The sequence below is a fragment of the Sorex araneus genome, chromosome 5 (assembly GCF_027595985.1).
Source record: "Sorex araneus isolate mSorAra2 chromosome 5, mSorAra2.pri, whole genome shotgun sequence".
NCBI classification, from domain to species: domain Eukaryota; kingdom Metazoa; phylum Chordata; class Mammalia; order Eulipotyphla; family Soricidae; genus Sorex; species Sorex araneus.
In genome coordinates, this window is record NC_073306.1 from 192,854,754 (window position 1) to 192,878,210 (window position 23,457).

The 23,457-nt window shown below is 36.4% G+C and overlaps 1 protein-coding gene across 1 annotated transcript in view; it reads right to left on the minus strand.

The window, feature by feature from the left end:
* Nucleotides 1-19,916, minus strand: part of LOC101547541 (transmembrane serine protease 11D) — a 42,752-nt gene extending 22,836 nt beyond the window's left edge. Inside the window, exons 1-2 of the mRNA XM_055140000.1 lie at nt 19,864-19,916; nt 1,618-1,739 (exon numbers count right to left, since the gene is read on the minus strand). Coding sequence (XP_054995975.1) covers nt 1,618-1,739; nt 19,864-19,871 — 130 coding nt within the window. The 5' untranslated portion in view covers nt 19,872-19,916. The remainder of the gene's footprint in view (nt 1-1,617; nt 1,740-19,863) is intronic.
* Between the last annotated feature and the right edge of the window lie 3,541 nt (nt 19,917-23,457).

The following is a 23,457-nucleotide window of genomic DNA, read 5'->3' on the forward strand; positions in this document are numbered from 1 at the left end:
CACCAGGAGTAATTCCTGAATGCATGAGCCAGGAGTAACCCCTGTGCATCTCCAGGTGTGACCCAAAAACAAACAAACAAAAAACACACAAAAATAAAGTGTATAGTAAAAACTCTTCTGTAATACAACTTTTAATCTGAACATATTTTAGAAACATTTGAAATTGCATATTATTTTGTTAAAAAACCACAATAAACACCTATATTACACTATAATTAATTAACCTTATTAAGGAGTGACCTATAGTAGTTCTATATAACACAATATTTTGTACATACAAACAAGTGCTCTACTGCTAATCCACATCCTTGATTCTAAGTGGTTTTGATATTTTTAAAAAACAGTTATTGGTATATCTGGTTTCTAAATAATGTGCTTCATGAGTTCAGAATTATCATTTCATATCTTTAAACATGCATCAGTTAAGATCACCACCAAAAGTTTGGTTTTCCTCCATTATCATATTACTAATTTCACCCCAGGCTCTTCTTCCCTGCCACTTTATCAACTCTTTATTCCCTCTAGTAACAGTCAATGTGCTCTTTGTATTAATGAGCTTATGTTTTGTTTAGGTTATTAATTTTCTTTGCTCATATTTTACCTAAATGAAAGTACATGGTATTTGTCTTTGGTCAAATGACTTATTTCAGTAGGCATAGATCCACCCATGTCATCAATGGTAAGGTTTCATCTCTCTGACTAGTTTTAAAAATCACCATCAAAATCACTTCAAAGAGAATTACCTAGAGAGGGATTTTTAATTTGTCATGAATATATGTGTACTAAAGTGGAAAAAAAATCTCTGAGGAGATAACTAATCTGATTGTCCACTGGAAATGTTTTTATTAATAAGTATCTTCCAGAGGACACATACAGCTGTGTGATGGAATTAAAAATATATCTAAAACTCTACTGTGCACATATTAAAACACTTTGAGTATGAACATAACTGATGTTATGTTATTGGAGTAAAATTCAACTTTATTCTGGTCATTCATATATATCTTCAGCACAGAAATATGTTGATAAGGGGAAAGAGCTACACACTTGGATCTTCTGTATAAGAAGATATATGTTTTAGCTAATTTTTACTTCTTATTACAGATTTCTCTCTTGTCATCATTGTTCTAAAACTGAGATTATTTTCAGGAGATGGATAATAAATTGGCAAAGACTAGGAATAGACAACCTTTAGGTATTGAGGTTTAAAGTTCTTTGCAATATCTTACCTTTATGATTTTGTCAAGTTACTAAAAGAAGATAAACTATGATAGCAATGAAAAAATAGAAGAGACAAATTATAACATTAGGAAAGCATCATTAATGTTTTCTTTGACTAGAATAATTTTGCTTGAGTAAAATATTTAGTACAATAGTAGAGGACAAAAAAGAGTAGCAAAATCATACTACTTGGAAAATATATATACGGACAAATATTTTGGGATATATAAGATAAATTATCATGGTATAATAAAAATATTAGTGTTAATTAAAAAGGACAAATTGCTAGTCTAAAATGATGTTTAAATGTATATTGAATACTAACCTGAAAGTATATTAAATACTAATCTAAAAGTGAAATCTTGAAGTGTGTACTTTCAATTTCCTAATACTTACCAAAAGCTAGAAAGTGGATAAGTAGACCTATAGTCACTGCCAGGATCACGACCACAGCAACAACAATGAAACACACTACAAATGGATTCAGAAATCTTGATGTCGATGGCACCCGTGCTGGCCTTAGAACAAGAAAAAAGTATGAAGTCCACTCATTTCATTCAGAAGAATCATCGCTTTCAGTGCTCATTAATATCATCTGTTTTCCAAGTCGCTTGTTTTGAAAATGAATCTATTTATAAGAAACAAAGTGGTTTTTGATCTGGATACAATTCTGGAAGAAGTGTGACCCAAGTAATATTCTACTACCCCTACCACATTTTGATCGATGTACTGTGATTTACTGTCAATAATGATTTCAAGAATGCATCATTTCAGCACCATACCTACCAGCAGAGTGTCCACTTCCCTCCAGCAATGTCCAAGGGACCACTTTAACCATTTTTGCAATCCTTCTACTATCACTCTAGGTAAACTCAGTTCTGTTGATCAAGACTCTACTTCATTGACTTTGGCCATTTGCTTTTCCTTTTTCTGTGCTTCTTTATATCCCAAATATGAGAGAGATCATCCTGTATCCACTCCTTTTGTTTGACTTCACTCAGCATTATGTCTTCTAATGTGGTGGCAAGTTGCATGATTCATCTTTTTTAATAGTAAAGTATGTGTATATCTATCTATCTATCCATAAAACAACTTCTTTATCTAGTCAGATATTATTGGAACTTAGGTTGTTTTCAGGTCCTAACTATAGTGAATAGTATCCTTTGAAAATTGTTTTCTTTTTTTATTTTGGCCTCTTGGTGTAGATACCATAAAGTGGTTGTATGGATGTTCAATTCTTGATTTTTTTAGAGTTTTCCATATTATTTTCCAAAGATGTTGAACTAGTCAACATTCCACCAAGGAGAATTCTTCCTAATAGTTTTACTTAGAATATTTTTAGCACAAAAATATTTTTATTGGTATAAGAATAAAGGAAATCTCCTGATGGTCATTACTTTCAAGACATTATGTCTTAATAGTTGTCTGTTAATTTCTGTGGTTCTGGAAATTGAATCATTGCACACATGGCAAACATATATATACCATTGAGCCATCTTTATGTAGCAGGCTCTTTTTGTACTTTTTGGCTTCTACTCAGATTAACTATTAAAGAGTGCTTCAGTATTTTATAGATACCTCCTGTACATTGGATGTTGTGACCCTAGGACAATAATATTCCAGAAGATTATTGAAGGCAGATATAGACAATATATAGAGTTTCAATTTTATTGAATAAATACCTTGAGAACATTTTATAAAGTTGGCTTTTAAACATTATTATTTAAAAGCACAATCAGAATAAAAATATAAACAATCTACCAAGTCCCGCAGGATGGGACAAGATTTTATTAGTAATATGCACAAAATAATCTTGGTATATTTATAACTTATTTTTATATGTGAATGAAAGCTAACTTTCAGTATTATAACACCACTGTGGTAATTTTTCAACTGGAAAATAGCACTTTTGATATTTGCTATGTGTTTTCAACTTCAGTGTATTTATCTGTTTCCTTATGGGATTGTGGGTCAAAAAAATGAAATCACAGATGCAATATTTTGGTTTCTAAGGTCAGTAACTGTGGATGTTGAAGAGCAGTAGAGCCAAAAGGAGGGAGAGCTAAAGGCAATGGTAAATCTAAACATCTAGATTTCAAACTGACTGAAATCTTGCCAGTAGTCTGGGATTAACTGTATTTCTTCTAGGCATGATGTGTAAACATTACTAAGTGTGTGGTGAGAAATACTGAAAATACGGATTAAGTTGTTAGCTAAGACCTCGGAAAACAGAAACCCAAAGTAGTCTCAGCATGTATCTTTTTTTTTCATTAGTGAATCACCGTGAGATAAAGTTGCAGACTTACAAGTTTTCATGCTTACGTTTCAGTCATATAATGATCGAGTACCCATCCCTCCACCAGTGCCCATTTTCCATCACCAATGGTCCCAGCATCGCTCCCACCATCCCCACCCTGTCCCCTTCACCGCACCCCGCCTCTGTGGCAGGGCATTCCCTTTTGCTCTCTCTCTCTTTTTGGGTGTTGCGGTTTGCTACAGAGGTATTAAGTAGGCATCATGTTCAGTCTACAGTCTATTTTCAGCCCCAATCTCCTATCCCTACTATGCCTGCCTAGCACCCTTTGCTTGGTGATCCCTTCTCTATCAGAGCTGCTTCTTCACCTATCAGCATGTATGAACTTCCTACAGGAATGACTTTAGAGCCAATGAACTTTGCTTTCAGTTCACTAAGGACATCTTAAACCAAGTGACTGAAAATTAATATGACACATATGACTCAATAAACAAGGGGTGTGGAGTCTAAATTTTCTTAATCCCCCAAGCCATAATTAATTTCATAAGAATGGATTATTTCTCCTTGTGGAAACAGTTTAAGAAATATCTGTTCTCTCTTTAATAATGAAATTCATTGCGCACTGTGGTTGTTTCTAACTCTGGTTTTAACTTATTTGTATCAATTGAAATTTCTCTCAACTGGTCTATCTTCTTTAACTCTGTGGCAGTGTCCAGGGCACACTCCTGGATCTCTACTCAGGGTCACTCCTGGTGATGCTCAGCGGATCAATTCAAGGCATTTTAGTGAGTGTCTGCGCTGTTAGGTAATTTCTAGGTGCTGGTAATATGATGAGTAGAAGAAGACAACTTATCTATTCAGTTAGCAGAGGGAGACACAAATGAACAAAACAGGTACAACAGGGAAAATCCAGGAGTGTATGGGGTAAAGTAATAACCTATGAGGTGCTGAAAGCTTAGCTAGAGTGGTCAGAAAAGATTTTGAGGAAAAAGATAACATTTAAATATGAAAGAGTCATAGCAGGTCTTTAAAAAGTCATGAAAATACCAAGGAAGAATGATTTAGGCCAAGACACAGATATTGGAAGAGCCTACTTGATGCTCATGTGAAACTAACAGGGGAGATTTAGTGTCTAGTGAGCAAGCTGTGGATAGGTGTATCACAGGGAGATAATTTTAGGAAGATAAAGGGTTGGGAGTCAGCTGATAGGGGCAGATTATGAAAACTTTTGCACGTTAGGGTTTTGGTCTTTAGTCTGAGTGTACCAGAAAATCTTTGAGTGCATTTTTGTTTTATTTTGTTATTTCTTTTTGAGGCCACACTCAGCAATGCTCAGGGTAACTCCTGGCTCTGTACTTAGGAATCACTCTTGGTGGTGTGTGGGAAACTACATAGGATGCTGGGGATCAAACCTGGGTTCGCTACATGCAAGGCAAATGTTCTACTTGCTGTACTATTGCTCCAGCCTCAGTCTCTTTTATTTTTTTATTTTCAGAAAGTTGTTCACAATAATGCATTACATTCAATATTTCAACACCAGTCCCACCACCATTATACCTTCCCACCACCATTATTTTGAACCACCACTCAAACCTGACACAAAGGCGAATGTTATATAGTTTATTTTGTATTGCTTATTATGAAGAGCAGCTGTGTGTTCCTGGAATTCTAAAATTTTAGATAATTAGGGTCTGGAGAAATCTCTGCAGCAAGCTTCTTGGTTCTGGGATTCTTTTGTGTGTCTCTGGATTATGGCCGTTAAGGAGCTCAAACAGCAGCTGGAGGCAGTTTGTGGGTGTGACCTCCAGGGTCCCATAGGGATGGGGAGATGAGAAGAACTGGCCCTATCCCTTGAAGCCTGGTGTTTGCCATCACAGATTCCGAGTACCTGGGCTTCTCATTGGGTTCTGGAAGTTTCCAACCCCAGTCTTTGAGGGCTTTTAGCCAAGAAGTAACATTAGAGGTTCATATGTGGGTTTTATCAGGGCAATCAAGGTTCTAAAATGGGGGTGCCTCCCTAATGATCAGTCGGTCCAGTGTCCACTCCTGTTCATCCTTGGTTAATCTATGGGAAGTTCAGAGCTGGGGCCTGAGGATATTGAGTTGAGTGAGCTCGTGTCAGGGACCCCTGGAGTCAGCACAAAGGTGCTAGGAGGAGCCTCAGGGATACACCCAGAAACACTCTGGAAATTATGTAGTGCCGGAGATAGAACCTGCCTCAGCACATGCCCTGTGTGTACTGTGCTGGTACGTTGTCCCTGTTCCCAAATGTGAGGTTTTCACTTCTTTCCAACAAACCCATTGAAATCCTTCTAGGGAGTTTTAAAAATGTAAATCTTTTGTGTTGCCATGACCCCCCCCTTCTCCTAAATCATCTGACATCAATGTTGATTCTACCAGAATTTTCGGAAAAGCATCTAGATCTGTAGGAAAGTTAAGGACTGTCACAAACAACTCTTCAACTTCATCTGCTGTGCCTTCACCTGCGCATTTCATCTCAGCCAGCCCAAAAGTTACAGCTACTTCTATTTGTGATGTTTCTTCGTGTTAAAATTTTTATACCTCAGCTGCCTGACACAGTTTCATTCTATCCCCTTTTTTTTTCTTTAAGAATAGTCTGTCAGCCACTGAGGCTGAGGGTCCACTCCTGCAATGGGGCTTAGTTAGGGTCACTCCCAGCAGTGCTCAGAGGAGCACGCGATGCTGAGCCTCGTGCCCCAACAAGCATGCACCTTCCACAGCCTTTGAGCTATCTCCCTGGCCCCCATTTATTCTTGAAGTACTTCAAACGTCTTTCTTTTCCATTCGATTTTTCCTATTATATTTTTTTGCCCCTCTTTTGATCTATTAAAGTTTAATGGAAAAAATTATAAATGAGTTCCTAAGAGGGATTTCAAACAACTGCTCGTTTTGAAGAACTTAATAGACAGATGTATGCTGTACTTCCCATTTGAATACTGACAAATAAATCTGTTGATTAAAGAGTAGTCTCTACCATCTAACAAATGCTATGCTGTCACTTAGCTTTTCTACATCACTTAATCCTGATAAAAGCCCTGGTTTACAATTGATGAAATAGAAGCTTAGTTACTCAGTGGATGAGTGACAGAACTGGAATGTGAGTTCAGATCTGTCAAGTTCAAATAGCACATATACACAGTTAGGGAAGCAAATGTTCTGATAATTATAAAATCACCATTAAGTTATATCATGCTTATGGGTTAACATTTTTACCAATTTTTACATCATGTGGTATCCAAAGATGGGGTACATAGAGTTATGTATAGCTTAATATATATCTGTAAGTATTTATGTATCTGTATTTATGTATGTATATGTATTATTATGCATATGTAGCTATACTTAATTAAAACATGCTGAAATTTTGAAGAACATGAAAAATCATCATAATTTCCAAAGTATAGAGATTGCTGTATTTCAATTAGTTTTATTAACTCTCCATGGCTACTGTGAACTAAGCTGTAAAGACTATCTAATTTAATGGTTTAATTAATTTTCAAGGAACATTAGATCTTGCTGAGAAATTGAATAATGTAAAAAGATAAAAAGAATTAGTTGTCTTGGGATCATACCCAACAGTGCTCAGGATATGCTCCTGGCTCTGTGCTCAGGGATCACTATTTGTGATTCTGGGTATTAAAATGGTATCAGCTACCATGCGCCTTAACTCCTGCACTATTTCTCTGGTCTCCGGTTTTTTATTTGAGTCTTATATGGAAGAAAGTCTCAGAGAGTCTCTTGTCCGCATGCCTGGCTGTCTTCCCCACGGCCCCTCGGAGGGGATGGGCTCCAGCTTCCCTCCCCACCCCAAGCAGAGCTCCTGGCGGCCGAAGACCACCAGAACCTAGCTACAGCCATGCTGGAGGCCCCTCTCCACACGTTAGGACAGGCCACATGCATGAAGGTACCGGCAGAGGAACTCAAGTGTGTGTAATCCCATCAACGGCCAACATCCAGAGAGAGACTTAAAAGCAAGCTCTCAGAAGAACTTGTAGCCTCTTGTAAAGGTCTACTTCTCCCTCTGGGAGAAACTGGCAATCTTCTGAGAGTCCCACATGGGACAGTCTTGCAAGCTTCCCATGGTGTATTCATATGCTAAATCCAGTAACAAGCTGGACCTCATTCCCCTGACCCTGAAGAGGCCCCAGTGCAACATCATTAGGAGGACCGAGTCGAGATAGACTTCTAAGATCTCAGGGAAAGGACGAAATGAGATGTTACTGAACCTGCCCGAGAAATTGATGATTATCAGGATTTCGTGATTTGTGATGGAAGAAAAGGATCTTTCCCTATTTTCAACAAATCAAAGATCTAGTCCAGCATTTTATGAAAAGAATTTTTTAAGTAGGCACTCCAGGAAATGATTGATTCAGTAGCGTGGGCCAGATGGTTCAGTGTTTGAGTCTGGCTTTCTGATTCACAGCGCTAGGGTCAACTATCCTTGCAATGTTTGGGGGCCACCAGGGTTACACCCAATGATGCTGGGCACTAAACTTGAGGCTTCATACTAACAGGGGATGTGTTCCAGCTCTTTGCTATCTTCCTAGTCCCAGTTTTTGCATTATTAATAAAATTAGATTAACTGTATAAAGAAATGCCCTGGATTCAGTGCTTCACACTGAATTCTAACACTATGTAACCATTTTGTAATCCTGTGAATTTTATTGCAACTACTTCATGATTTTCTTTTAACTGAATTTTGCTTTGGTGACACACCCAGCAGTGCTTGGGGCTTACTCCTGGCTCTGTGCTCAGGGTTCACTCCTGGTGGTTCTTGAGCATCGTATGGGGTGCCAGGGATTGAACAGGAATCACTGCAAGCAAGGCGAGCACTGACACCCCTGTACTATACCTCAGGACTGCCATTTTCTTTTTAACTTAACATTTTGCTTTGAAGTTTATTTATAACTTGGATAGCATTTCAATAAAGTTATAATTCATGAGGATATAAATAATATGCATTTGGAGGATTCAGAGGCTGGGTAATGTATGAGGATGTGTGTCTGTGTAACGCTTTTGTGAAGTACAGTAATGGTCAACTCTGGGAAACTGAGACAATTAAAAACAAGGTTATTTTGAGCATCTTACAGTACAATCTGGTACAATCTGGTATAATTGTCTTGGCAGGGAATATAGATAATATTTCAGTTTTTTTTCTATTTACAAACCGTGTATTTTTGCATTTTCCATAAGCTGCACAACTGCACGCAATTGACTTGTAATATTGAATGAAAGTTTTAGAATTTGCTACTTCTAAGGAAAACTAAAATAGAATTCAATTCCGTGTTATAAAGTTTGCAATCTGATATAGACAGATGACTAATAGGGATATAGTTATATCTATCTCTTTCTCTCTATCAATCAATAAATCAATCGACCTATCTAAATACCTATCCACCTATGCACCCATATATGTAGGAGGAGTTATTTGTGATTGAAGAGTACTTTCTGTTAATGAAGCTATGAGTAGTGTGGACTCAGTTGCTTTTTAGGCAAGTTATGTTTTTACTTAGAGCCCAGACTGTATCCTGGATCTTTTGTTTGTTTGCTTTTTTTGTTTCTTTTAAATGGACTGAATTTTTGCACTGAAAACTGTGAATAGGTCTTTGTTGCTGGAAGGAAAAACGAGTGCTTTCCTAGACAGTACTCTTTTCATACTTTGTCTATGTGGCTTAAAACTTAAATAGGCGGGGCTGGAGCGATAGCACAGCGGGTAGGGCGTTTGTCTTGCACGAGGCCGACCTGAGTTCAGATCCTAGCACCCCATATGGTCCCCCAAGCACCGCCAGGAGTAATTCCTGAGTGCGTGAGCCAGGAGTAACCCCTGTGCAATGCCGGGTGTGACCCAAAAATAAAAAAATAAAATAAAACTTAAGTAGGCAATTTTTATATATACTATAGCATATAGTATATATATCAGATATTCCTTCTGTAAATATTTATTATCACTATTTTATTACTAAAATATATTTCAAAATGCTGTACAGCAATTATAACTTAATTTCAAATCCACTGTATTTTAATATTTGAATATCTCAGGCAGTATAAAAATTTACTTAAAAAGGGGGGGAAATTATAGTTCACACCTTATCGAACTATCAAATCTTTATTTAGATCCTTTTTATATTTAAAATTAGTTTCAGCTTCATAATACATCATTCATTATACTCACTTTATGTTTCTGCAGTAACTAAGGCAGTCACTAATGTTTTCCAACTAAAAATGATAATTTTTAATGAGATCTTTTGTGGATACACGGATATTTTATTTTTTGAAGATACATAGATTCAGGTACTTTGTCAAATATAAGCATGAATTCTTGCAGAAATTAGAACTATTCAAACTCTAATTTCATCAGTGAGCAAAGCAATACTTCCTATAGCTCTAAAGAACCAGATGAAACAGTACCAGTGTGACAGGGTATTTATGTGTGTGTGTGTGTGTGTGTGTTTGTGTGTGTAAACTAAACTTCTCATTCATTTAGTAATTATTTCAGAAACAATTGCAGTGTAATCAAAATATTTATTGTATATAACTATAAAAATGACAGAATAGATTGCATCAGGGAAGAATACCTTAAAATCTGACCAGAAATGAACTTTATATCTCATTAAACTCATATCAACTCATTACCAGAGGATGCCCCTCAAATCCAAGCATCTTTAGTTAACAAAGTGCCTGGTCACCATTTTAATGGATTAGGAAAAATTAGTTGTGGTTTTAGCAATATCGTAAGTAAAGTTTTCTTTTTGTGGTGGTAGTATGGATGGGGTTCCCAAATGGTGCTCAAGGGGCAATTCTTGGTCAATATTAAGTAGGTGCTTCAAGGCAAAGCCCTTGAAATATCTGTATAATGAATAACTTTGTAAATCATGGCGATTTTAATCAAAATTAATTTTAAAATAGAATAAAAGTTGTATTCAAAGATGTTTTTACCCAAGACTTGATATTCTTCCCTTAGGAAGGAAAAGAAAAGGCAGAAAAGTAATACTACTAATGATGAAGTGGGAGAGAAGAAAAATAATTATTTGACATAATTCAATGTACAAATTAAGGCAGTATACATCTGTATAAGACTGTTAGTAAAGGATCTAAAGCAAGAAAGGGATTTCAGCGTGGATAGGGAATAAATTCATATGATGGAAAAGAGAACCCAGGGATTTTTTTCTGGAATTGTCCTCTCCATGGAACTACTTAAGGGTCACCTCCTGTTTCTTAGATGGGCGCAGTAGAGACTGGAATCAGTACCACACATGCATTAATCAGCTCTATCTAATGTGATCATTGTTCTTAGAGAAAAATAATGCGACTTCTAGTGAATAATGAATCAAATCCCAATCTTTTCTTTTTAAAATTCTTTTGAATAACATTTGTTTGCATTAATATATTTAAAATCAACCTGTTGTGCCCATCAACATCTGAATTTTATTTTAGTGGCGTCTTGCCTAGACTATCTACAGAAATAGAGGAAATATGACTGTCAGCATTATTATGTCAAGAAAAATGTTTTGGTCAGGATAAATGAACATGTTTGCAATATCAATGGCATTAATCATTTTTAGATTTAAATTACAGATTGTATTCTTCAGAGTTCAGGAAAGTGCTGCAGTTGTCTGTCACATTAGGGGTAGACAGCAAGCATAGAGGGGAGAAAACAGTGTTGAGGAAATCAGAAAAGCCTCTGAGTGAGCATAGGGTAAATCATGTCTCTGGATTTCAGTTTTCTTCTTTGCCACTGAAAGTAGAGTCAGTAGGTTTTCCTCATCACCTTCATAGTGTCTTTCCCCCTTCTCATGCAGAACTTTCCACTTTATTTATTTATTTATTTCTAAAATTTTTTATTTTTTAGTGAATCACTGTGAGGTACAGTTACAAACTTATAAGCGTTTGTGCTTACGTCATACAATGACGTTTGTGCTTTCAGTCATACAATGATCGAGTACCCATCTCTTCACCAGGGCCCATTGTCCACCACCAATGTTCCCAGTATCCCTCCCATTCCCCCCCCATGCCCTACCCCCCACCCCCGCCTCTGTGGCAGGCACATTCCCTTTCTCTCTCTCTCTCCTTTAGAGTGTTGTGGTCTGCAATGCAAGAACTTTCCACTTTAACGGGTGTTCCAGTAGGCAGATTATCTCACCTATACCTATACACCTATACACTTACAATTTTTATGAAAGCTTTATCTACTAAGAGATGTCTGATTCCATGTTCTTATCTGTGTCTGCAGCCCAGCACCTGTCTCCTCAACTTCCTGACGAGACAGCATGTAATAGAGCAGCAATTGGGAGCATGTGGTTCATTGTGGAGCCATAGAAAACTAATTGGGTTCAATTCTATTTCTGTCACTTACTTGCTAATATGAACTTCAAAAGTCATGTAATTTTTCTTTTGTTTGACTCCAGGTGGGTTGGTGGTGATGGGAGTATTAGGCCACACCTGGCAGTGCTGAGGAGACGTCCTGTCCCAGGGAACCATATGTAGCTCTGGGGATTGGGCCAAGGTTGCAGCTGAGGCAGCCACATGCAAGGGAAGCACCTTACCTCCTGTACTATCTGTCTGGCTCTTCTCCTTAACTTGTAGGCAAAAACTGTGCCTATCTCCAAGTTGTTGCAAGAATAAATGAGTAAGACAACTAAAGCATAATGTGACTGATGGCTAACAGGAGGGATATCTTGGAGGTTGGTTTAATAAGTGAGGGTGCAAAGTCATTATGACGAGTTCTATCTTCCCAAGTTTCTGATGGTCAGCATCATTTTTTAAGACTGTACAATAAGAAGATAAGCATGCTGGCTGTAAGACCCTGTGTGTTTTGTGAACATTGCTATTGTTTCTAATGCATGCATGAAAACAGTACTTTCAATGATTCATTTATGCTTCTTGAAGAAAAGCATGTTTAGTTTCTTTCTATATAATAATTCCTATGAAATAATCATTTCCAGAAGCCTCTATTTTTTGCTTTGTTTTGGGGTCATACTCAATGGTTTTCCAGGGGTCATTTATGAATTCAGGGCTTGGGGGTTACACCTGGTGATATTCAGGGGACCAAGCGGTGCTGGGGATGGAACTCAGGTCTCCTGCAATGCAAAGGATGTGCTCTAGCCCTTTGAACTAACCTCCCAATCCCCAATCATCATCATCATCATCATCATCATCATCATCATCATCATCATCATCATCATCATCATCATCATCATCATCATCATCCTGTTGATGGTCGAATTTCTTGAGCAGTCTCAGTAACGTCTCCATTCATCCTAGCCCTGAGATTTTAGAAGCCTCTCATTACTTGTCCTTCCCAACAATGCCACATTGGAGGCTCTTTCAGGGTCAGGAGAATGAGACCCAGCATTGTTACTGGTTTTGGCATATGAATATGCCATGGGGAGTTTGCGAGGCTCTCCCATGTGGGCAGGAAACTCTCGGTAGCCTGCTGGTTCTCCCAGAGGGAGAAGTAGGCTATAAGATCCCTAGAGGGCTGTATTTTAATTATCACCTAAGTAACATACAATGATATTATAATACAACAGATAATATGGTACAATAATCATGAGTTTTGTAATTAGATACGTCTGTGAACACTGATGTGACAAAACTTCTTTGAACCGCATTTTTCTTTTGTGTGAAATGGGTTTAAGTGCATGGCTTAGATGGTTGCGAGAATTATGAGGTTATTTATTTAGTCATTTATTTTTTGTAAAATACTTAGAAAGTACATTCTGTCACGTGTCTAGTAGAGGGCAAGTCTATATTCCTCTTTTAGCTACAACTCAGGTTTTGTTGTAAACAACATGTCATGGAATTTTATAGCAGCAAAACCAAAAGTTAGCAATGAAACAATTTCAGTAAAATCCACTCCAACTTTCTTGTCAGATAGATGAAAAATATGATATACAGAGACATTATGCAGTTCCACTTAGAGGCCAATATTTAAGCTTCTTAACTTTTTCATCTGTATGCATTCTTTGATATCTTACTCTATTTTTTGCATCATAGGACTAGGTGCATGCTCATTAATAATGTTTATTGATGAATTTTAGAAAAACAATGGTATTGAGTAAAATATAACTGTCATGTATTCTGTTCATGTTCTTCCTTCAAGCATGGAAAACATTTGTAAAAGAGTCCAAGAATTGTTCTTGTCTCATGGTACTCATGCCTTTTTAAAGAAATTTTATGTTACTTATTGTATCACCACGAGCTCTCGAGCTACAGTTACAAAACTTTCATGTTTAAGTTTTAGTCACACAATGATCTAACACTCATCCCTCCACCAGTGCACATTTTCCACCACCAATTTCCCCAGTATCCCTCCACCCTCCATCCCACCCCATCCCCTGCCTCTATGGCAGACAATTTCCCCTATACTCTCTCTCTACTTATGGGCATTATGGTTTCCAATACAGTACTGAGAGGCCATCATGTTTGGTCTCTTATCTACTTTCAGATATCTACTTTCAAATCTCCCGTCCCGAGTGATCCCTCCAACCATTATTGACTTCTCTATCCTAGCGGCCTTCTCCCACAGCTCATAAGGCAGGCGTCCAACCAGGGGGCAATCTTCCCCTGGCCCTGTCTTTGGATGCTAGTCTCATATACTGATATTTTATATTTTATATTCTACAAATGGGTGCAGTCTTTTTATGTCTGTCCCTCTCTTTCTGACTCATTTCACTTAGCAAATACTCATGTCTTTTTGAAGCAGGATAAGACATACAGTATAAAATGTATAAAACGTTATCAGCATTTTTTTCTTTTTTGGGGGGCCACACACAGTAGTGCTCCTGGCTCTGTGCTCAAGGGACTATATGTGGTGCTGTAGCTAGAACCGGGGTTAGAGCATGCAAGGCAAGCATCATATCCCTGTACTATCTCTCTGGTCCAGTATTCCTTTTTTAAAAATACTTTTTAATTACCATGATTTTGCATTGTTTTAATCTTCTTCATTTCTTTTAAATGTTTTTGCTAGTTGCGTCACTTCCGTTGAATTCAAATGCCAGATTGGCAGTTCGAAACATATTTTCCCTCCATTTGAACTCAATCAACTTTGATTACCATCTAAACTTATAGCACGCGTATGTTTTTGTGCATTGGAATCATTTGAGAAGCTTGGAAAAGCAAAAATTCTTGACCTCCAACACTCACATAGACTATTTCAGAGTGTTTTAATCTTGCTACTCAAAGTCTGCAGTTTTAGAAAGCCCTTCTGGGTGTTCAGTCTCAGATAAGCCCAAGATTATGAATTGAGAAACACTGATCTACACAGTTACCAAAGTTCAGCTGCACTCACATATCACCTGATGCTCAGATTTAAATTCTTTCAAAGCTGAATTTCTTCTCAGAGCTTCTTATCAAACCTTATCATCTTTCTGCCTCATCAACTAGACCCATTTTTGAAAACACTTCCCAAAATGAAATTAGAATCATGCCTGGCTTCACTCTCATTCAACTGAGTGCCAGGAACAACCTTCCTATATTTTAGGTGTAACTTGTCTTATTGTCTCTTCAACCATTTTTGTTTGAGGCACATTCATATTTTTTCTCAAAAATGAAACTAGCTTTCAAATGGTCCCACTTGCTGATTATTTATTTTCTTTCTCCCAGGGATTGTTCCCTACAGAAATCCAGAGTCATCGTTTAAAGATTCTACTCTGGTAATCTCTCTGTTCTTTTCAGTTTTGCATTTCATCTAAAAAGTGTTTCCTCAGAAAATCCTGCCAGGGCTGGAGCGATAGCACAATGGGTAGGGCTTTGCCTTGCAGGTGGCTGAGCCGGGTTCAACTCCCAGCATCCCATATGGTCCCTTGAACACCACCAGAGTTAAATCCTGAGTACATGAGCCAGGAATAACCCTGTACAAAAAGTCAAAAAAAAAAAATTCTGCCATACACTCCTAAACTATTCTCTCAATTTTTAATGCTAATTTTAGAGTCATACCAATAAATTAATAAAAATTAGATCAAATTTTTAAAAATCACTAATACTCATTTACTGGAGTGGAAAGTTGTTATTTCTATTAAAGCTGTCTTTTGTTGATATTTCTAGAAAATAAAAGAATTCAGTGACATCTGCTTTCATGGGTTTTAATTAATCAATGACTTTGAGCTTTTTTTCTGTCATTGCACTCACCATAACAACAAATAGTTACTTGTTCCTTTTTTTTTCAGATCCTTCTGTTTGAATTATGTCCATCTAATACCTCATACAACCTTTCACACAAATTAGGCACTCAAAGAGATCTCTCTCATTTGTCTGCACTAAGCTCTGTTTATTTTGTTTAAGTGTAGAAAGTAAAGAAAAATAGCATAGGAGCATTTTTGTTTTGTTTTCGAGCCAGGTGTGGCTGTTCTCAGGACTTACTCCTCGCTCTGCTCAGAGGTCACTCCCGGCACACCGCTCTTCAAATGTATATCACCACAACACACTACTAAAGGCCCTTTGCTCTTTGCTTCTATTCTCCCCTTCCCTTCTGAAACTTAAGTTCTGAGGTCAGAATCCAAGTTTATTTGATTCATTTTATCTATCCCCTTGAAAAGCTGGCAATTTTCCAATGAATGAATGAAGCTTGATGCTGCAAGGAACAAGCTAAAAAAAGTTCTCTTATTTGTTAGAATATTCCCTGCAGTATTAGACAATTTTCTAGAAAATATATGATTCTATAAGATAAATTAGGCTGGTGTAGCTATGCATGAATGCAGTAATAATGTTATTGTCATTCCTCCAGTGCATATCACCATTAGAAAAACATTCTGGCCAAATGGGAGAGTGAAAGCAGGTGACCCTAGTTTTTTTTTTCAATATATGCAGTTGTTATTGTTTTTTGGTGGTGCATGGACCATACTCAGTGGTCAAGGCTTACTCCTGGCTCTGTCCCCAGGAGTCATTCCTGGAAGTGCTCAGGTGACCATATGCAGTGCTGCGGATCAAATCTGGCTTGACTTTGTTTAAGGCAGGTGCCCTACCCACTACTCTATCTCTCTGGCCCCTGACACTAGTTTTTCGGACAGAATTTATTTCAAGTTAAAATAAATAAACTTGAAATAAACTCTTTTGGCTCTACGACTGCAAAAGTAAGTTGGTAGTCACTTGCCTAATTTATATTTAGAAATTAACCTTTGCCTAATGAGTTAAAATTTTTAAACATGGTTTTTGAAAGTTAAAAAGGCGATTTATTCACTAATTGAGCAAGCAGTCTTGCAATTCATTTTGAACAGAAAAAGCCAGCTGCCTCTCCCCCAATTTTCTGTTTGGTTTGTTAGGAGATAAATCTGACTGGATTGGGCATGTCTCCATAGTTAATCATGTTATGAGCAGACAAAAGGGAAGAAAATGGACATAAATTTATTATAGTGGGAAAAGTCTTGCTAAAACTTGTCTGTTTCAAGCTGTGATATGTTCATCATCTTAAATCTTTTCATCTTTTCTTAAGCTACGGTCTGAATGAAATTCACCATGTTAATCATATTCCCCTTTCAACCTTATATATAGTTTTTATGCAATCCAATGGACATGGTTACATGTTTAGTATGCTACACTTGGAAAATTGTAAGATTTAGAATTAATAATGATTTCCTCATTATTATATAGCTACTCGGTTTCCTGAAGTCTGTAGTTTGATTTCTTGCTTTAGAGAAAGCGCAAACATGATTGGTAAAGAAAGAAACAGTATTGGGGTTGGAGCGGGTAGGGCGTTTGCCTTGCACGGGACTAACAGGGGTTCAGTTCCCAGCATCCCATATGGTCCCTCGAGCACCGCCAGGAGTGATTCCTGAGTGCATGAGCCAGGAGTAACCCCTATGCATCACTGGGTGGGTGTGACCCAAAAAGCAAAAAAGGAGAAAAAGACGGGTTCACTCCCAGGCATGTCCAAATCAGCAGCTTTGCTTTTTCTCATGGTGATTCAATAAAATTAAGAAATAAAGAAGAAAGAAAGAAAGAAAGAAAGAAAGAAAGAAAGAAAGAAAGAAAGAAAGAAAGAAAGAAAGAAAGAAAGAAAGAAAGAAAGAAAGAAAGAAAGAAAGAAAGAAAGAAAAAGTATCATGGAAATATTCATGAAAAAGTGACTTCAAAAGGATCAGAGAATTTGTATATAAAAATAATTAAATCATATTAGAGAGATGATTTTCAAAAAAGAATATATCATGCTATGGGATAAGATATGCCTAAAGTTACTTTAAAATGTACACTTCCTTTCCCGTTTTCCTACACGCGCTTTGTTCTGTTTGTTTGTTTTGGGGACACACACAAAAGTGCTCAGGGCTTTCTCCTGGTCTATCCTCAGAGATCACTCCAGTCGCACTAGGGGGACTGACCATATTAGGGTGCTGAGGGTCGACGCTCCTCGGCCCTAGGCTAAGCAAGTGCCCCGCCCACTGTACTGTCACTCAGCCCGTCCCTACGCAATTTCCATGCACTGATTTTTCAGATGGAGGAACTGGAAAATCGAAATGTTTGTAAAAATTCCCTAGGATGTCTGAAAATGCTTTTTCCCTTCTCAAAGAAAATTTTGTCTTCTATTGAGGTTGGCAGAAGACATAGTTTCCTAGTAATGAGCCTGCAACTGATGAATGAGGACACATACGTTTTTTTTTAAATGTCATCGGTTTGGTATGGTTACTTATAATTTTATTCTATTTTGGGGAGAGTGGGTCCACACCTGGCAGAACTCAAAGTTTACTTCTGACTCTACAGTCAGGGACCACTCTTGGAAGTGATCAGAGGTCCATATGGAAATTAATCTGGTCGGTCCTGTGCAAGGCTAGTGCGCTACCTGCTTTACTATTGCACTAGCCCCCATAATTTTATTCTGATAAATACTAACCAATTAACTAATGGACGCAGTTATTTAGAAATTCTATGTGCATATAAACACATGTAAGTTAACAAAAGAGGGAGCGCTATCAATAGAATATGTAGTCTGTATATGAAAAAAAATATTTCAAAGAGTACTGTAGGAAAAAAAAACTCCAAAGAAATGTTCGTTGTAAGTGCAATGCACTTCTTAATGTTATTTTTTTTGCAAAACTAGATTAACTTTGAAATTAGTGCATTTAATATATCTTTGAGATAGATCTCTTATTATTTGCAGAGTTCACATGTCTTCCTTTGTATTTCTTTGGATAAAATTTGGCCTATATTTTATAGATTTTAAGTCAAAATTTTGAAAACCAGAGACATTTATTTCCAATTATTTCCAAATACTTTTTAAACTGTACTCTGACCATCAAAGCTATATGTCATTGTTATTGAAAGTTTAGTAACAAAGAAAAATGTAGTTAATGAGAGTTCTATTTTAATTCAACAAATATTACTGTTCTAGGTTTCTTATTAGACATTTTAATATGCATAGCTTTACAAGTAAGAAAGTGAGTAAATACAATTTTGTGATTTATTTTTCACTAAAATAGAACGGAGTACAAAATTACTTTAAATTGCAATGTATTTTAATGAATTCATATCATTTATGAATTCATTAATGATGCTGTAATAAATGGTTTTATAGTTAGTTCTATTTAAACTTTAAAACTTTTACTATAATACTTTTTAATTCAAATACTTAGATACATAATTGTACACATATTTTAACTCAAATAATTTGAATTTTGATTGTTTTGTGATTTAAAATAAACCTATAGATTTAATGAACATTGTTTTCATTCAGTCTCTTCCAAAATAGCTTATAAGTATCACATGTTTCTGTGTTAATAGCAAAACAAAATGAAGTGTGTATATTCATAGATGCACACAAAATATTGAATTACATAATGATTCTGAGATTGTACCATTGACCTCTAGATTATGCCATGATTTGCTAGTTTATGTGAAAGTATAGTAAACATTCATGAGCTAAAAAAAGAGATTATGATTTAGTAAGTGATGAAAAGAATTTCCTTAAAAGAGATAATCGTGACTATGCAAAATAGAAAAAATATCACCTCTTATTCTAAAGAGAACTTTGAGATTTAGCATGTATTTTTAAACTGGCATTTGTTTTGTGACAAATATTAAAAACATAATTCTGAAAAATTGCCAAAGCAACAGAGAAACATTTTTTAAAAATAACAATTCTTAAGAGTTTAGTTATGAAGTACCAAAAATACTTTCTAATTTAAAGATATGTTATCATAAGACTGTTATCCTATTTTATGAAACGCTCAATCAAGCAGATAAGCTTTACTTCATTATTTAAGCAATGAAATCATTATCAAAAGTATATCTAGGAAAAAAACCTAACATTTCAATGAAATTTCCAGAAAAGTAACAATTAAGATTGCTAGATATAGCCAAAATTGTTAGTTCTTCTATAATTTTTATGCTCTTACATATAATAAAATTTTGAAAATCACAGAAGCAAAAATTGAACTTACCTATACATTTTACTTCTGAATAATGAGGAGGTCCTTTTTCCTGGCTATCCAAATGCTCTGAGATTCTCACTCAAGTGAATGACTGTCATGTACTATGTGTGACCTATGAAACAACTGGAGACAAAGGAGGAAATCCCACGCAATTTAAATCCAACTTGTTAAGCAAGTCTGAAAGAATCAACTTGAACATACTGTATGACTTATAGAGTGAAATCAGAGGCAGAGATTGTTGAATATTACCGAGAATTTTATTCTGATAAATTTTGATCAAATATGTGAGAGACATTTTCTAAAAGTTTACAATTACTTCGTTAGACTCTATGGTCATCATGTTTTAAAGATGATCTGGCATTCTTGCCAATGTCATATTGTTACCCACCTAATTCTGTTTCCTTTTTATTTTGGCCACACCCAGGGTGCTCAGGGCTTACTCCTGGCTGTGCACTCAGGGATGACTCTAGGAGGGATCAAGGGACCATATTTGGTGTTTGACATCAAACTCTAGACAGCCTTTCCCGCTGTACTTATCTCTTAAGCCCTAACAGACATTATTTTTATGTAATGTAAAACATAGCAGAGCAGGTAGGGTGTTTGCTTTGCACGTGGCCAACCTGGGTTCAATTTCTCCGCCCCTCTCAGAGAGCATGGCAAACTGCTGAGAGTATCCTGCCAGCATGGCAGAGCCTGGCAAGAACCCGTGGCATATTCGATATACCAATAACAGTAACAAGTCTCACAATGGAGACATTTCTGGTGCCCACTGGAGCAAATCGATGAATGTAAAACCAAATGATAGAAACAGTAATGAATGTCTCTTTTCTACCTTTACTATTTACATTTTCATCGGACCCTACATTTCTCTAATATATGCACATTGTTTTTTTAGTGAAAAGAAATAAAAATCTGTCCAAATTTAAACAGTTAAAAAAATTAGGATTGGAGAAATAGTACGGGTTTAGGGCTCTTACCTTGCACGCAGTTAACCCGGGCTTGATCTTCAGTGTTGAATAGGGTTCCTGAGCCTTGACAGGACTGATCCTTGGTTAAGGAGCCAGGGTGAGCCCTGCGTACTAGCGGATGTGACAAGTCCCACTCCCCCAAAAAACCCAAACAAACCAAAGAAACAAAAGAAGAATTATATCATAGAATATCACTTTGTATTATGCTTTTTATATTTAATCTTATTTTATGAGCATATTCAGATAATATTAACTCTTAGTAGCTTTAAGTACATTTTAGAATGGATTGTATACAAATCTAATAGCTGTCTACAATGTACATTATAACTTAAAGTTTGTGAGTACAGTAACTACTGACATTTTTATTGTTAAGGGAGGCTGCATTTTAAAGATAAGAAAATTACACTGAATAGATTCCTCATAAAATATTGACACCAACTTAATGTATTTAGACATTTTCTATTTTTTACTGTAGATCAATTTTCCAATGACCATCTTCATGTACATGGCTTTTCTCTTTCACTTTCTGTGTATTTTATTTCTTAGGCTAAATGGAAATGTATTATTTTACCAAATTCTTTCAATATGTCATTTGTTTAAAATTATTTTTGTTTAATAAGTTTTCCATAGGTTTGAAGTGTTGTCTTCTATTGATAGCACTTTTTCCTAACTTTACTCTTTTCTCTCTAACTTTGACATTGTCTGGAACAGTCAGCAAGAATTTATTTGTAAAAATGATTTTTGGCCTACACCTTGAGGTGGACTTCAAGGGCTACTTCCAGCTCAGTGCTTGGTGACACTTCTGGAGCTTCTTGGAGGCCAGATGGTTCCAAGAATCAAGACCTGCAGGCCCACGTGCTCTCACATCTTTTGAGCTACCTCTCTGGCCCAGCAAAGGACATGTTTAATAAATAGATACTTAGTCAACACATTTTGTTTTAATGTCCAATAACCAAATATGTTCATGCAGATCCTAGGGCCCCATCATGATTTATAATGGAATTTAAGCCTGAGTCAAGGGAGTGGTACAAAGAAAACCACATTAAGTTTGAAAGAAACTTCCTGCTTGTCTGTGATGAGCTCAGCACAGAACGCTAGGTGGGGCATGAAATTACGTTTTGTGAAGCGAGCGAATTGTATTCTTACCGGGACATTTTCCAAAGATGTTGACTTTTAGTCTTTGGATCCGCAAGTAGTGGCAGGTTTGGCACTGACCTTTTCTATTCTTAAAGGATAGATTTTTTTTTCTCTTCACTTTAAATCATTACAAGATTTTTTTTTTTATCAATTCAAGAATAACAGGTTTCAGAGAAACAGATCTTTTATTGTCACAGAGGCTAAACTAGCACCATTGAAGCTGATGATATTGTTTATTTTGGCAAGTTTGGCTGAAGGAGAAAGATCGTGGAAGTGAGAATATCTTCAAATACACAAATGTTTGTAAAAAAAACCTTGAAAGATGTATGAATCACAGAGTCCATCATCATCGTAATAGGTCAAGGAAAAACAAACAGAAAACAGGCCTGAAGGTGGAATTGGGTTGTAGTGGTTGGTTTGTTTGTTTTATTTATAACTTTAATTTGGAATTTGTTTAGTCAACAAATCCAGGATGATTCAGTCATATGCCTGTGGCTGGCAATGAATTTATCATGGCCTCCCTCAAAAGGTTATCATAAATGTAGAAAAATAAAGATCAAGGGTATGAAAACTGTATAGTGTTGAATACAGCCTTTATGTTTATTATAAGTGTAATTTTGGATATTTAGTTATAATTGGATTATATATTTATGGCATGTTTGCTTTCATGGTTTATGTCTCTTAGGTGGTTGAAATTAAGGGAAGAATATGCCCTACTATGTTGCAAAGCCTTTTGGCTAATCAAAAGCCAAATGTTTATAAACACTCTGGACTCTTTGGACTTAAAATACACTTATAGGGGCTGGAGAAATAGCACAGCAGGTAGGGCAGGGTAGGGCTTTTGCCTGGCACTCGGTCAACCTGGGTTTGATTCCCAGCATCCCATACGGTCCCCTGAGCACCGCCAGGGGAAATTTCTGAGTGGAGAGCCAGGACTAACCCCTGTGCATCGCCCGGGTGTGACCAAAAAAGTAAATAAAAACAAATAGAATACACTTATAATTAAGTTTTGATTCTCCTGTTTTCTACTCAGCGGGACTTAGAAACACCATTTCTGAAAAGTGTTCTTATATTTAAAAATAGAGTTAAAATGTCATTCTCATAGAATTGTGAGAATTAGATTCAATCAAATGAACTAAGTAATGGAAAACACTTAGTACACTTTGCACAATGTAATGTAGACATTCCTTTATCTGATTCTCAAGGCAGTGCATACGCAAGGAGGGGATTACATTATCAAGGAGTAGTTTGAAAGAGTTTGGGGTATTTCTGAATGCATCCTTGCCCAGATTCACATGTGACAGCTTTTATAAATTGATTTTATTCCCAAGGCATCCATTTAGATGTTCTTTAGAAAATTTGAAGCTCATTTCCATCTGCAGTGCCCTCCATTTTGGCATCTGGTTCTTTTTCCTATGCGCATGTTAAAAACATTCTATATTGGTATAAAATTTTCAAAAAATCACGTATATTATAGATGCTTAAAAATCTTATTAAA